Here is a 13,842-nt window from a genome sequence, read left to right as displayed (position 1 = left end):
GTCACCAGCCGTGGAGTTGGAAAGAGACACAGTAACACACCATCATACGATATTTACAGTAGAGCAAAAAACCTTAAGAGCAGGAATTCCCTGGTGGTCCAGCAGTCAGGACTCCGCGCTTTCGCTGCTGAGGGCGCAAGTTCAGTCCCTGGTTGATCCTGCAAGCTGTGCGGTGCAGCCAAAACTAAAAAAATAAAAAAATTTTCGAAAAAACAAAATACCTTAAGAGCACGGCTAATGGTAAAACAGAATAAAATAATTAGGGTGTGCTGGGTTTTGAGTATTCATTAACTTTGTTTTCAACGTACAGTTGACCCCTGAACAACACAAGTGGCATGGGTCCACTCGTACTCAGATGGTTTTCAATGGTAAATACTAAGTACCACGTGATCCGTGGGTGGTTGAATCCGAGGATACAGAACTGTGGGTACAGAGGGCCGACTCTAAGTTATATGTGGACTGTTGGCTGCGTGGAGGGTCGGCACCCCTAGCCCCCGTGTTGTTTAAGGGTCAACTGTAATTTGTTGAATTGTATGTTTGTTACAGTTGAACTGTTAGTAGTGACTGTGTTTAACTTAAAATCGGCTCAGAATTCTTGGCAGTGCAGGAGTTGGCCCTGGAAAGCTGGCACAAGCTGACTCCAGGGCACCAGTACTCCCACCACTCAGGACCCCAGGAGCTGTGGGGCAAGGGGACAAGGTGAGGCCCTCCATGTCTCTTGCTCAACACTCTGCTCTCCCTCCCTCAGATCCTCTCCTTCATCCTGCACACGATTGTGCGAGGATTCATCCACTCTGCCGTCGGGGGCCTCTATGCCGCTGTGTAAGTCCTGGGAGCTGTGGGTGGCCTGGTGGCCGAGGGTAAGGGAATGACCTGAGGGAGGTTCCTGGTGGGACTGAGGGCCTGAAGGGGGCCATCTTGCTCACTTGGGGTTCATCCTCTGGCCTTAGGTACCAGGGCTTCTGTTGGGTGTGTCAGGGGAAGGCCATACCTGGCAGGAGCAGGTCAGTGGGCAGACAGTTGGGTGCCCACAAGCCTTGGCATTTAACACGAAGTCAGTTCCCCCAGCCAAGGTGCCGCTCGTTGTTGCTGCGCAGCCGGGTTCTGAGGCTGCCTCTGGCTGCTCATGGGAAGGGCAGGGGGGTGGGTTCTAGCTGCCCACAGCTCAACGGTGATCTTCCAGTGGGCTTCAGCGGCGGCAGTGACGTGACTAACTGAGCCCAGGATGTGCCTGACAGATCCCACCCAGGGCCTCAGAGGGCTGGTTCTGTCCACAGCCTTCTTAGGCCTTGGCTAAAGTGAAACCTGCCTCCTTTTCCAAGAGGCCACACGTGCCTAAGGAACCATAGTCGTTCCTTCTCCTTGGGCCGGGCCTCGGCTCACACACTGGAACGCAAACGCCATCCACTGTCTCCCTCCGACCAAAGACTAGCCCGTTCCTCCAGCCGTTCCTTGCTAGGAGTCCCTTCTCACCTCTGGGGCCACGATGCCTGGCGTGGCCCCAGAATTCTGGCAGAATCTGGCTAAGGTTTTGCCAGAACTCTCTCCCTCTCTCAACAGTATCCCATGGGGGTCATTCCAGGTCTGCCCGTTCCACCCCCACCTACCCCCCGGGCCTGGAGGAAGTTGTGGCTGCCCTGGCAGAGTCTGAGGGCCTCGTCCGAGGGCTGTGATGCTATGTTTCCGTGATTACACAACGCTCCTCTGGAAGAGGGTGCAGCCAGGCCGGGCCCAGCCTCCGACCTGCCCGCTGGGCCCGGCTCACAGGCTGCAGACTCCGGCTGGCACCGCACCTCCCACTTGGCTTGGCCAGACACCCCCGGGCCCCGGGGCCTCACGCTGGTCCAAAAGACAAATTCGCTTTGCAGAACTGCTCAGCAGAAAGCGGTCCAGGGATGCACACCCCATTCCCACCTCTTCTCTGCCACCGGAGGTGCAGCCTGGGGGCACCAGCACCTGGGGCCAGGCTGCGAACGAGCATGTGGGAAGCCGGAGCATGGCCCCCTGTGGTGACAGGTTCTCTACTGCCCCGGCAGGTACCCCTCCACGCAGTTTGGCAGCCTCACAGGCCTGCAGTCCCTGGTCAGTGCACTCTTCGCTCTCCTGCAGCAGCCCCTGTTTCTGGCTATGATGGGTCCCCTCCAAGGAGATCCCCTGTGGGTAAGAAGGATCGCGGGGCAGAGGGCTATGGGCATCCGCCCCACTCTGCTGGTTGGGAGCTGGGAGGCATCACTCGGGGGCTTCTAGAACCCCGGGACAGGCAGTTTGGAACTTTGGTTAGGATCAGTTCAGGAACCCCTTGTGAATGGGCAGGAGGGACAAGAGGAGAAGAGTGTCCTTTCTGGACCTGATTTTGGGGTAAATCGAACCAAGTTGCTGTCCCTGCTCCTCCTGCCAAAGGCCCAGATTCTTAACCAGGTGCTTTGAGCTTGTCCCAATCCCCCCCCCCCCGAGATTCAGATCAGTACAGTATGGTGGCCCGGCCCGTGGACAGCTGGGGAATTCTGTTGCTGGAATGTGGAACGACGGGACCTCCAACCTCTTGAAACTCCTTGTTTGTTTTTCCTCTCCTCTCCTGTGACCTTCTCCCCATTCCCAAACCTGAGAGCGAGGAAGGGGCTGGAACTGGGCTCTGCAAAGACCACAGCCCCTGCCTGCTGCCTCCCTCCCCCGCCCTTGGTGGCGACTCGACTCTCATCCCTGCCTCCCCAGGTGAACGTGGGGCTGCTTGTCCTGAGCATGCTGGGCTTCTGCCTTCCCCTCTACCTCATCTGCTACCGGCGCCAGCTGGAGAGGCAGCTGCAGCAGAAGAGGGAAGACGACAAGCTTTTCCTCAAGCTCAACGGCTCGTCCAACCGGGAGGCTTTTGTGTAGTGCCCACCACCTCGGAACTGTGGCGTCCCGCCCTTGCTTCAGTGACTCAGCGGTGTCCTCCCCACCCCAGAGGACCTCCACGCACCCCTAGGATCCTGTCCTGCACCATGTTGGAGTCCTCGCTCCCTCCCAGGGCCCTGGTCCTGCCTCGGAGCTCTGCGGCGGAAGGATGGGAGAGGGCCCGGTCAGGCGCTTCTCCTGCTGGAAGCAGAGGCGCTCTGGACTTCGCTCAGCCACCCTCGAGGGGCCCTGGAGCCTCGGGGCTCCGTGGTGCCTGCAGGAGCAGACAGGAGGACCCCGGGCAGGCAGGCCCTCTCCCCCCAGCGTGTCGAGATTCTGCCTCTTGCCAAAGCAGAGGAGTCTGCCGTCTACTGCCCACCACCTGCCCCTCGGCTGCATGTCCACCAGCCACGCCTGCTGAGGACAAAGGCTTGCACTGTCTGTACCCGCCTCGCCTGGCCCCTCACCTCCTCCCCCGGCCAGTCTGAGCTGCCTGAGGAAGGAAGGACCCGCTTCCTGTTGTTGGTGCTAACTCCTTTGTGATTCCAGCCCCCTGTGGCCTGTCCTCCTGTTCGAGGCCTGTGGAGAAGGCCCCCTGGCTTAAAGCCTGGGGAGGGGATGGAGGGCTGGATGGTCACATGTGGCTCAGGAGCTGTGGTCAGGGCCGAGCAGCAGTCCCTTCCCTCCTCCCTGAGGGCCTGAGCCGGGGGCATGTCTCCACTGCCACCCTCTGTCCAGTCTGTGACCTGAAGGGAATTAAAGGGGCACCACACACAAACACACGCATGCGCGCGTGCGCGCGCACGCAAGCGCGCACACACACGCACACACACATACACACAGCTGTTTTCGTGGGGGTGGAAGTGAAGATGTGGCTGATTGACGTGGAGGTCCAGGCCCGGGTGGGAAGGTGGATTTGTGAGAGACCTAGGGGTGTGTGTGCATGTGGGTTGTGCGCGCGTGTCCTGTGCATGAGAGATGTGTGTGGGATGGGGGTGGGACGTGGGCGCTGGGGGTCTGCCCTTATCCTCCCGGAGACACCCCGGAGCCAGCCAGGCCCGCAACAAGCCCAGCGCCCAGGAGCCAGCCCCGCTCAGGGTTGGGAGCTTGTCCCAGGCTGCAGGGCCACAGCGCCCCCTGGTGGCAGACTTTCCAAGGGCCCTGGAGCTGTTTATGCGGGCGAGGCCCCGTTTCCTCTGCCAGGCGGGCCTGGCTTGCCAACCCACCCACCTTGACTGCCCTCAGAAATGTGTCTGAGGCTTCCTGGGAGCTCTGAGAGGGGTGGGTTGATTTTTAGGTGAATTGTTTTGGTGGTTGTTTTTTTTTTTCCCCCCCCCCTTTTAAGTTTTATCAGACTCCTTTTTATAAAGCAATAAATCCATTTTCCTCCTGGTAAGGGATGCCCCTTCTAGCATATCAGTTAATGACTACATGTGCCTGTTTTGAGCTTGAGAAGAAAAGGCAAGACAAGATTTTCTGCCCCAGTCGTACCCAGCGACTCACCGTCTCTCTGGGTGTGATTGCTGTCTCGGGGGGGGCAGTGGGCCAGGAAAAGACCTTCCTCCCCCGCCCCACCCCCAAACAAATGGGGCTTGTGCAGACACCTTAGAAGTGTGGCCATCCCCTCCTCTGCTGCTTATCCCAGCCCGACAGGCTAATCCTGACCCCCTTTCATCCCTGCTCAGACTTCCTGTCACCAGTCAACCATGCTGAGGGTTCCTCCTAAGTTCAGGACACAGGGTGACCCCAGGAGAGCCGCAGGCTCAAAGAGAGCAGAGGCGGGATGTGGCGGAGGAACGGGTGGCAACAGGAAGGGGCAGGGGCAGGCCCAGGCCCGAGCCCTTTGAATGCACGTAATCTCCCTAGGCTTCACCCACTCAGATACTCAAAAGCAAATATTTGTTTTAAACAGACATTTTTTTAAAAAAAGAGAGAGCCTGAGATCAACATTTCCCAAAGCATTCCTCAGCATGCTCGTTCTGTGAGATGTTAAGGTCATTCTCATGTTTTAAAACAGCATTATAGTCAGATTCGGGAAATGCTGAGATAAGGTCAGATGAGCGGCACTGATGGGCTGTGCCTCTCCGGGGGGGTGTGGTCTGTGACTAAGGGATGGCTTTAACCATCACAGCCGTCCTCCACATGGGGCCCAATGACCACGAGCAGCAGGAGCTCTCGGGTGCTGGTTAATAACAGCCTCTGGGCCTTGCCTCTGACCTAGAGGGAAACCGAAGTCTACACTTTGCTAAGCCCCACCTGGTGGTTCTGGCGCCCGCCCCCCCAACATTTGAGACCTACTGACAAAGGAGTGCAGTTTGGGGAAGCGCTGACTAGCAAGGGCCCTTCCAGCTGGGAGATATGTTGAGCTTGTACAGACATGGCCTGTGCTGTTCCCAGCAGGGCCCAGCCCAGCCAAAGTGGGAGCTGCGGCCTCTCTCTCCCACCCACGTGCAGGGTGTGTGCACTTTGGGGGAAGAAGCAGGCGTTAAGAAACCAGAGTTCAGGGTGGGAGATAGTCTAGGGCCAATAGTGCATGGGGATTAGAGGCATGAAAATGGGAGCAGGGTACCAGCTGGGTTGGGGACCACAGGTGCCCCCCCACTCCCTTGCCTGTCATTTTGCTCTGACTGTACAGGGTTGATGGGTTACATATTTTCCCATTACCATCACTGGATCATGCTAACAAGCCAGGAGTTCATACTACCCTCCCTAATTTACAGCTGGAAAAATTGAGGCCCAGGGAGGTGGAGTAACTTGCTCAAGGTGAGAGCCAGGACTCATATGTGGTTCTTATCCTCTAAGTCAGAACATTCCATTCAGAGCAGCAGCCCCAGGGGCCACCAGGCCTTGAGATCAGGGCAAAACAGCCTAAGGGAAGCAAACACAGGCGAGGTGTCTGTTTCTTGGAGCCAAGAGCTTCCTTGGAGAGAGTGGGGTGAGCTCTACTTAGTAGAGTCATCTTGGCCCTAGAGGCCGATGGTAGCTTGGGGGAGCAAGTTTCTGGTCGCCCCAACCCTTGAGAGGAGTGCCCTGGGGTGGAGCAGGGACCACATGGCCTCGGCCCTCCATCTTCGTCGTCCTCCTCCAGGCTTCAGGTGGGAAGGAGCTGGAAGTCGTGCCCAGCCCTGCGGGCTCAATCAGAGTGAAGAGCGCGGCCAGGCTGGGCTCAGGAGCACGGCCCCGAGCCCCGCTCCTCTCTAGCCTCCCTGTTCTTGAGTCCAGGTGATCCTTTGTGGTTAGCTTCCTCCGAGCCCTCCTGGCCTCTGCCTGTGGCTCTCGCTACCTGGGCCTGTACTAGGGAAGGTTCCCACCCTCGTAAAGGCCATAGATGGGGCTGCAGGTTGTGAGTTCCGTTCTGTTTCTTTTTATTCCTCTTGTACCTGGTGTCAGCCTGGTGAAAACTTCTCCTCAAGCCCTCCTTGTCCTGGCCCTGGGCTGTGCAGTGTGAGGAGGGCATCCCGCTGCCCTGTGCCCCAAGCACACTGAAAATGGGGAGCCATCCAGTATTGGGGGTACATGTGCAGGACTGTCCCAGACAGCGGCACAAAAAGCCCAGTGGAGTTTTCGATGCATTTGCACATCAGCCTGCATGAATTTAAACAGATACCACCGGGGGCAGGTGAGGCTGTGGACCCCCTATGGTAAGGGGCTCCTGTCGGAGAACTCTGAGAAGTCTTCTCAGCAGAGTCAGGCTTCCGGGGCTGTTTAATACGGTGCATTCTCGTGGGCTCTGGGACAGTAAGGTGCCTTATCTGTGGGGTTAGGATTAGGAGCCCAGGACCCCCAAAGTGAAGGGATGGGTTTTCCACAGGCTGCAGCGCTCCCCTGGGGTGGGGGTGGGGTCAGGGTGAGCCGGAGGGCTCTGGAAGCCTGTCCCACCCAGGCCCTGCCTCATGCCGAGTCCTGGGGTGAGGACCTGGTGTCCGGAAGGAGGTGCAACGTCCTCCACGTGGGTGGCCCGCCGCAAAGCAGACCTCTCCCGCCGCTGGCACACAACCACCGCCTGGGCCCTTGGTCTCTGCAGGCAGCATGTCCAGCCCCGAAGTTAGTCTTTCTCAGCCTCCCAGGCAGATCCAAGACCAAACCAGGGCCTCTGGCCGCTCCCAGCCCCTCAACCCTTCCCAGAGCGAGACCATCTCCCTGTGCTGAGGAGGCTGTGAGGGAAGGGCAGAGGTCAGGGGCCCCACCACACATACTATCTCGTGACCTGAAGCAAGTCTTGAGCCTCAGTTTCCTCATCTGTAAAATGGCAATAATACTCTCCCCGGGAGGCTAGGTGGACATGGACGTCGAGCAGTCGCACATTGTTGCACCTGGCACTTCATAGGCACTTAACAAGCGATAGCGTTATTTTTATGACCCTGGAGGAATGCAGAGAGCACAGGGGATGAGGACCACCCACACCCACCCTCCCCCGCCCATATAACGGGACAGCCCTGTGGCCAAGTAAAGGAAGTGAGGTCTGTTTCTGCTGACCCCTACCCCTCTCAGAACCCCCTCTCTAAGCAAAAGCCTTAAGCAGTTGTCCCCTTGTTCACTTTTACGTTTTTCACATTTTGTTAAGAGACTTGGCCAAAGCTTCTCGAGCTAACCTCTAACGGGGGGATATCCGGGCACTCTTGACAGTTTCATGCTGAGGTGGGTGACTCAGAGCACGGCTTGTAGGCAGTACCTCCATGCCACCTCCTCGTGAAACTGGCTGTGCCTCTGTGTGTGTGTGTGTGCGTGTGTGCACACGTGTGTCGAAGTCTGAGGTGTGTTCCAGGCACGTCAGGTGGGAATGTGTTTGGAGGAGTGTGGGGGAGCTTGTCTGTGTGCCTGTCTACCTGGACGAAGAGGGAGAGGGTCTCACGTCGCTGAATCCCTTTTGGTGGCTGGAAGGGCCTAGGCAGGCCCCGTCCAAGGACCCAGCCCAGGCTCTCAGAGTGGTGCCTGAAGGGTTAACATGTTCCTGTGTCAACGAGGGTCAGTGCAGTGCCACTGACAGCTCAGGAGCTGAGCCTGGCTCTTCCCGGCCCTTTGCTCTTTCCAGCACCTGGATTACTTCCTGGCGCACAGTAAGCACTTAATAAAGGTCTGCCGAAAATGGCTACGAACTGCTTCCTCCTCGGCCCCTGTGTCTCTTTCTAAGTCACTCATCCGCTTGCCACTTGTCTCTTGCCTGTCACTTGTCTGAGACGGGCTCCCTGACCCCCCCTCTCCGCTACGTTGCACTCATTGCGGCCCAGCTTTGCTGGTGGGCCAGCTTTCAGCAGAGCTGGGGAAGGGACAGAGGAAGGAGCCTCTTGGGTGGGAAGCCCAAGGCTGCTGGGAATTCTGGTTCTAAGGTGGGCGCTCATCCTTGCCCCTTTTCTTTTGTCCTAAGTCAGTGGTCATGGGCACACCTGCTCCTCCTACAGGTTTCCCACGAAGCTGGCCACTGTCCTGCCAGGCCAGGGCCCTGGGTAGTAGCAGCAGAAAAGAAGAGCCACTGGGCTTCCCCAGAGAAGCCCTAAGGAGATCCCCACGGCCAGGGAGGGGAGAGGACGGCGTGTTTGTCTGAGGCCTGGCTCCTGAGCCTGCCGGGCAGAGGGGGCTTGAAGCCCAGGGGAGGGAGGAGGATGGCCTCGGGGGCCAGCTGGGGATGGGCGAGCAGCAGGCCCCCTGCATAGCAGGCAGGGCAGAGGTGCTGGATGGATGTGCATGAGGGCTTCTACTCCAGGATTGTGAGCTCACAAGCCGGGGCACTGCTACACCCCTTTGCTGTGTCCTTCATTTTCCCACTTTTGATGGAGACACTACGGGGAAATATTCCTCTAATATAAGTAGAGCCACAGCACAAGCTCTGTGATGACACGGGGGCAGCTAGACCTTGAGCTCTCTGCCAGACAAGAGGACTTGGTGGGCACCATGGGGGCCTGGAAGCCACAGCTCCATCGAAGGACAGGCTTGGCACAGCTGCAACCAATTAAGGCCCTTGTGAGCGAGCCAGGCGTTGCCTGATCTTCTGATTTTTACAAGAGAAGCTGGGAGTCCCGAGTTTTATAGAAAATATCCCTATTTTCAGATGCTGGCTCAAAAAAACTTTTTTTTTAAATACCACAGCTGCTCCAGTAGCTTTTCACGGTGTGCAGGCCAGAGTCGGGGAGTGGAGGGTAGAGGTAAAGCCCCGCCCCACAGCTGTTTCCTCCACCTGGGCAGACGCTATGCATGTCTGAACTGCAGCCCCACTCAGGCTGGGACCATTCTCTTTTGTCTCCCCCAGCCTGGCGCGTAATGAATGCTGTTACGTAAGCAAGTGGTTACTCATTCTAGTCTAGCTTCCTGAGTGACCCCCAGTCCCTGTTTAGGGACAGTGAATCATCAGGGCCAGCACGGGGCAGAGCCAGCTAACCTCAGAGGCCCGAGTCCCTGCCCACGGGCTGGCCGAGGCACTCCTCTGGCCAGGGGGAAAAGCCAGGCAGCCAGGGTCACGCTTTGTCCGCTCTTCTGTCTGTCTGTCTGTCTCCCCACTAGAACGAATGCCCCCTGAGCGCTGGTACGTGCACTGCCTTGGTCACCATGATACCTCCAGTACCTCAAAACGTGCCTAGCGTGGAACAGCTGCTCAATAAATATTTGGAGGATGAAACTTAAAAAGAGAGAGGGAGAGAAATAAACCAAAAAGAGGCTGAAACTGACAGACAGAGGCTGGGAGAAGAGCATGCTCTCAGCAGCCAGGAAGGGACAGAACAGAAGATGGAAACAGTGAAATGCAGTCTCTCTGAGATACACAGAGATGGGTTACAGGTGTGGCTGTGACGAGGCAGCAACAAGGGCCAGCCAGCCAGGAGCAAGCGCGGGGGTGGTCCAGAGCAGTGAGTTGCACAGACAGCGAGACAAAGGGGAGAGAGAGACAGTCCAAGACAGAACAGAGAGAGCAGACGGCAGTGATGGGGAGAGACAGAGAGAGGGAAACACGGAGGGAGGTGAGACAGGAAGAGAGGTAAAGAGAGACAGAGAAACACAGAGAGATGGAGAGGGGAGAGATAACAAGAGAGATTAAAGAGAGAGAAAGCGAGAGGACAGACAGAGTTACAGAGGAACAGAAAGAGAGAGAGACAGAGGGAGCACAGAGAGAGAACAAAAATAAAGAGATAGACAGGGAGAGACAGAAAGAGATACAGAGAGACTTCTTTCTTTTTTTTTTTTTTGGCCAAGTCAACATTTTATTAAAAAACACACAAACACGTACACAATGGTAACAACAGGAAAGGAGCCAAGATCTCCTATTTGGGGACAGGCTGACCGCATGGTGCTCCCATAGGCCTCACTTTAAGAAAGAAGGTGCCTTCAAGACCAGATTTCCAAGAGAGATAAATTAGGAGGTGGCTGTGTTTTCACAAGAGGTGAGATAAAGAGAGATCGACAGAAAGAGAAACAGTCATACCAAGAGATGGAGAGGAGAGACAGAAGGGGGGCTAGCTAGAGAGATGGAGAGAAGGTGGGTACAAAGAGGGAGAGAGGGAGAGAGACGAAGAGGGAGAGAGGGAGAGAGACAAAGAAAGAGAGGCATGCGAGACAGAAAGATCGCTGTGACACTGGAGAGTCACGTCCTTCTTGCCTGTTCAGCCTGGAGCACGTAGAAGTAGCCTCGAGGGGCAGTAGTGTCCATCCCTCCTTCCTCACAGCATCCTTTCCTCCAGAATGATAATACAGAAATGTGGCATGTCCTGCATGAAATTATTTGATGCACATCGCCTCATCTACGATGCCCAGCAATCCCACATGGTAGCCACTACCATCGTCCCCGTTTTACAAATGAAGGAGCCGAGGCTCAGAGCGGTTAAGGAACCTGCACAAGGTCACACAGTGGGAAGTGGTAGGGCTGGGACTCCAGAGCATCAGGCACCAGGGGGTCCGTTCCCACAGTGGGACTGTTGACTCGCAGTGGGGCACCCTCGAGAGTGCTGTGGCCCCTCATGTAAGGCCTCTTTTTCTTTCTTCCTTTCTTTCTTTCTTCCTTCCTTTCTTTCTTTCTTTCTTTCTTTCTTCCTTCCTTCCTTCCTTCCTTTCTTTCTTTATGGCTTCTCTGGCTGCGGAGCACGGGCTCTAGGTGCACGGGCTTCAGTAGTTGTGACTCGTGGGCTCTAGAGCACAGGCTTAGTAGTTGTGGCGCTCAGGCTTAGTTGCTCCGTGGCATGTGGGATCTTCCCGGACCAGGGCTCGAACCCGTGTCCCCTGCATTGGCAGGCAGATTCTTAACCACTGTGCCACGAGGGAAGCCCCAGGCCGAACTCTTATGCACACCTGAAGCAAAGCTTGCTAGAGTGAGAGATGTAAGAAACAGAGCAACTGAAAATAAAATGTGAAGGGAAAAAAAAATGCAGACTTGTTCAGATACTGATCGTATCTAAAATAAACTACAGAATTACATTTTTTAGACAATTAGGGAAATCTGAACTTGGTATGAGATAATATCAAGAAATTATTAATTTTGTTCAGTATGATCATGGCATTGTGGATTCATAAGAAAATATCCATATTTCTAGAATGCACACGGAAACATGGAGGGCAGAGATGACATGATGTCTGAGATCTGCTTTAAAATGTTTCAGAAAAGAGATGAAGCAAGTGTGGCAAAATCTCGCTAACAGTTGATTCTGGATGACGAGGAGTGGGGATTCCTTAAGGCCAGATCTTGAACGTGGCACTCAAGTTCCCACACTCCGTCCTTCCTGTGTGTGTGTCCACCACATGAACCACTCATGCTCTGACCAGGGGCTCTACCCTGGTCTCCCCACCCCGCAAATTCCACCCACATAGAACCCTGCCTCTGCCCCTTTGCATATGTTCCTTTCCCTCCGAAGATGCCATTTCCCTTTTCTAGCCAAATCTGTCTCAAATCCCCCTTGTCCCCAGATACTTCCTACACCTTTTCAGCCCAGGAGGCCTCTCCTTGGACCCTTTCCAGCACTGTTCTTTGTGTCACACATGGTCACCTTTATGGCCAGCTACCTCAGTCACTAGGTACCGTTTTTTCTGTGAGTGCAAGGCCTCCTCTCCATGAGCTCCTCCAAATGGAGGCTGTTTCTCAGGTATTTTAATGACTGTTTTGTTTTTTACTTCCCCCAGTGCCCTGCATGGCCCTCCAAGCTCCCTCATCTCAGCTCATTCAGGTGTCTGTCTAAACATGGCCTCTTTTTATTTTATTTTTTAATATTTATTTGGCTGCACTGGGTCTTAGTTGCGGCATGTGGGATCTAGTTCCCTGACCAGGGATCGAACCCGGGCCCCATGCAGTGGGAGTGCAGAGTGTCAGCCACCGAACCACCAGGGAAGTCCCGTGGCCTCTTCTTTTTGGCCGAAACTCATGGCTTGTACCATCTTATTTCCCCCACAAGGGACTGAACCCGGCCCCCAGGCCCCCAGCAGTGAAAGCCTCGAGTCCTAACCACTGGACTGCCAGGGAATTCCCAAAACATGGCCTCTTAGCGTCTTTCTTGACCACCCAACTAATACCACCGGCACTGGCCCCAGTCACCCTGTTCAGCCTCTTCATAACATTCATCTCTACTTGAAGTTATTTCTGCATTTGTTTATATTCTGCCTCGCCCCACCGAACAAAGGAAGGACCTTGTTTTTCTTGGTCACCCCTATATCCTGAGCGCCTAGAGAAAGGCCCAGGACAGGGCAAGGAGTTCAATCAATATTTTATGGAGTGAATGAGTAGATATAGCTTTCCCAGCTACACTGCAAGCTCCAGGCGGCAGGGTTTGATTACCTCCTGGAGAGAGCCAGCACACGGCAATTGTTAAATAATGATTTACTGTATTGGGACTTCCCTGGTGGCGCAGTGGTTAAGAATCCACCTGCCAACACAGGGGACACAGGTTCGATCCCTGATCCCGGAAGATCCCACATGCCGCAGAGCAACTAAGCCCGTGTGCCACAACTACTGAACCTGTGCTCTAGAGCCCGCGAGCCACAACTATTGAAGCCCGTGCACAACAACTACTGAAGCCTGTGCACCTAGAGCCCGTGCTCCGCAACAGGAGAAGCCACTGCAATGAGAAGCCCGTGCATTGCAACAAAGAGTAGCCCCCTCTCACCACAACTAGAGAAAGCCCAGGCACAGCAACGAAGACCCAACACAGCCAAAAATAAATAAATTAAAAAAAAAAAAAGATTTACTGTATTGATATTACGTAGGAGAAAAATCCTATTCTGGGAGGTCAGGGGACCAGGGTCCAGGCTGCTCACTGGATCTTGGACTTTGGGTCCTAATGTCGCCTCTCTTGGTCTTTCCCCGAGGGCGTTGGGCTTGGATTTCTGGGGCAATCCATACTCGAACTCTAGGATTTGATGGCCAACATGTGCAATATTCAGGGCTGTCCTGGGGCGCCAGTTATAGCTTGACGGCAATATAGCCACCTGCTCCATCCTCCTTTCCCAATTTTCTATCTTGTGCAGCCCACTCACGATCACCTCGGTGCCCCTTGAGTCCATCACTGGAGTTCATGTGCCCAACGCACAGTGAGGCCAAACCGTGGAGTCTGGAGCAGAGAAAGGTTTATTGCAGGACCAAGCAAGGAGAACAGGTGGCTCATGCTCAAAAACCCAGAACTCCCCAATGGTTTTCAGGGAAAACTTTTTATAGGCAAAATTTGCGGTGAGGGCTGCGGGGTGTGTGACTTTCTTTTGACTGGTTGGTGGTGAGGTAACAGGGTGGTGTTCAGGAATCTTGTGCCCAGGCTGAAGTTAGCATCCTCCAGCTGGGTGGGGGCCTTAGTTCCAGCAGAATATCAAAGAAATTGTTATGTATTCTGCTCCTCCTTTGTTTCTGTACTCCCTCCCTTCCCTGGATAGCAACTGTTTGAATATGCCCTTCAGAACTCAGGGAAGGTCATGGAGGCTGAGTGACGCCTATTTCTTACAAACTGGAAATGAGGGACACAGAAAGGATTTGTACCTGGGAGGGCCCCACAGGGTCCTGCTCCGTTTCAGCCA

General features: G+C 55.1%; 1 protein-coding gene across 5 annotated transcripts in view; it reads left to right on the top strand.

The window, feature by feature from the left end:
* SLC43A2 (solute carrier family 43 member 2) overlaps window positions 1-7,985 on the top strand; it is a 42,459-nt gene extending 34,474 nt beyond the window's left edge. For 4 of the 5 annotated variants that reach the window (XM_060290162.1, XM_060290163.2, XM_030861857.3 and 1 more), the window contains 3 exons: window positions 749-822; window positions 2,037-2,160; window positions 2,713-7,985. In XM_060290162.1, the coding sequence (XP_060146145.1) occupies window positions 749-822; window positions 2,037-2,160; window positions 2,713-2,874 (360 nt within the window). In that variant the 3' untranslated portion in view covers window positions 2,875-7,985. The remainder of the gene's footprint in view (window positions 1-748; window positions 823-2,036; window positions 2,161-2,712) is intronic. The other variant, XM_060290164.2, reaches the window with a different exon arrangement.
* The last annotated feature ends 5,857 nt before the right edge of the window (window positions 7,986-13,842 follow it).

This window comes from Globicephala melas, chromosome 20, assembly GCF_963455315.2.
Source record: "Globicephala melas chromosome 20, mGloMel1.2, whole genome shotgun sequence".
Classification (NCBI taxonomy): Eukaryota; Metazoa; Chordata; class Mammalia; order Artiodactyla; family Delphinidae; genus Globicephala; species Globicephala melas.
Note: the sequence above shows the minus strand (reverse complement) of the source record. Positions and strands in the feature narration are given on the sequence as shown.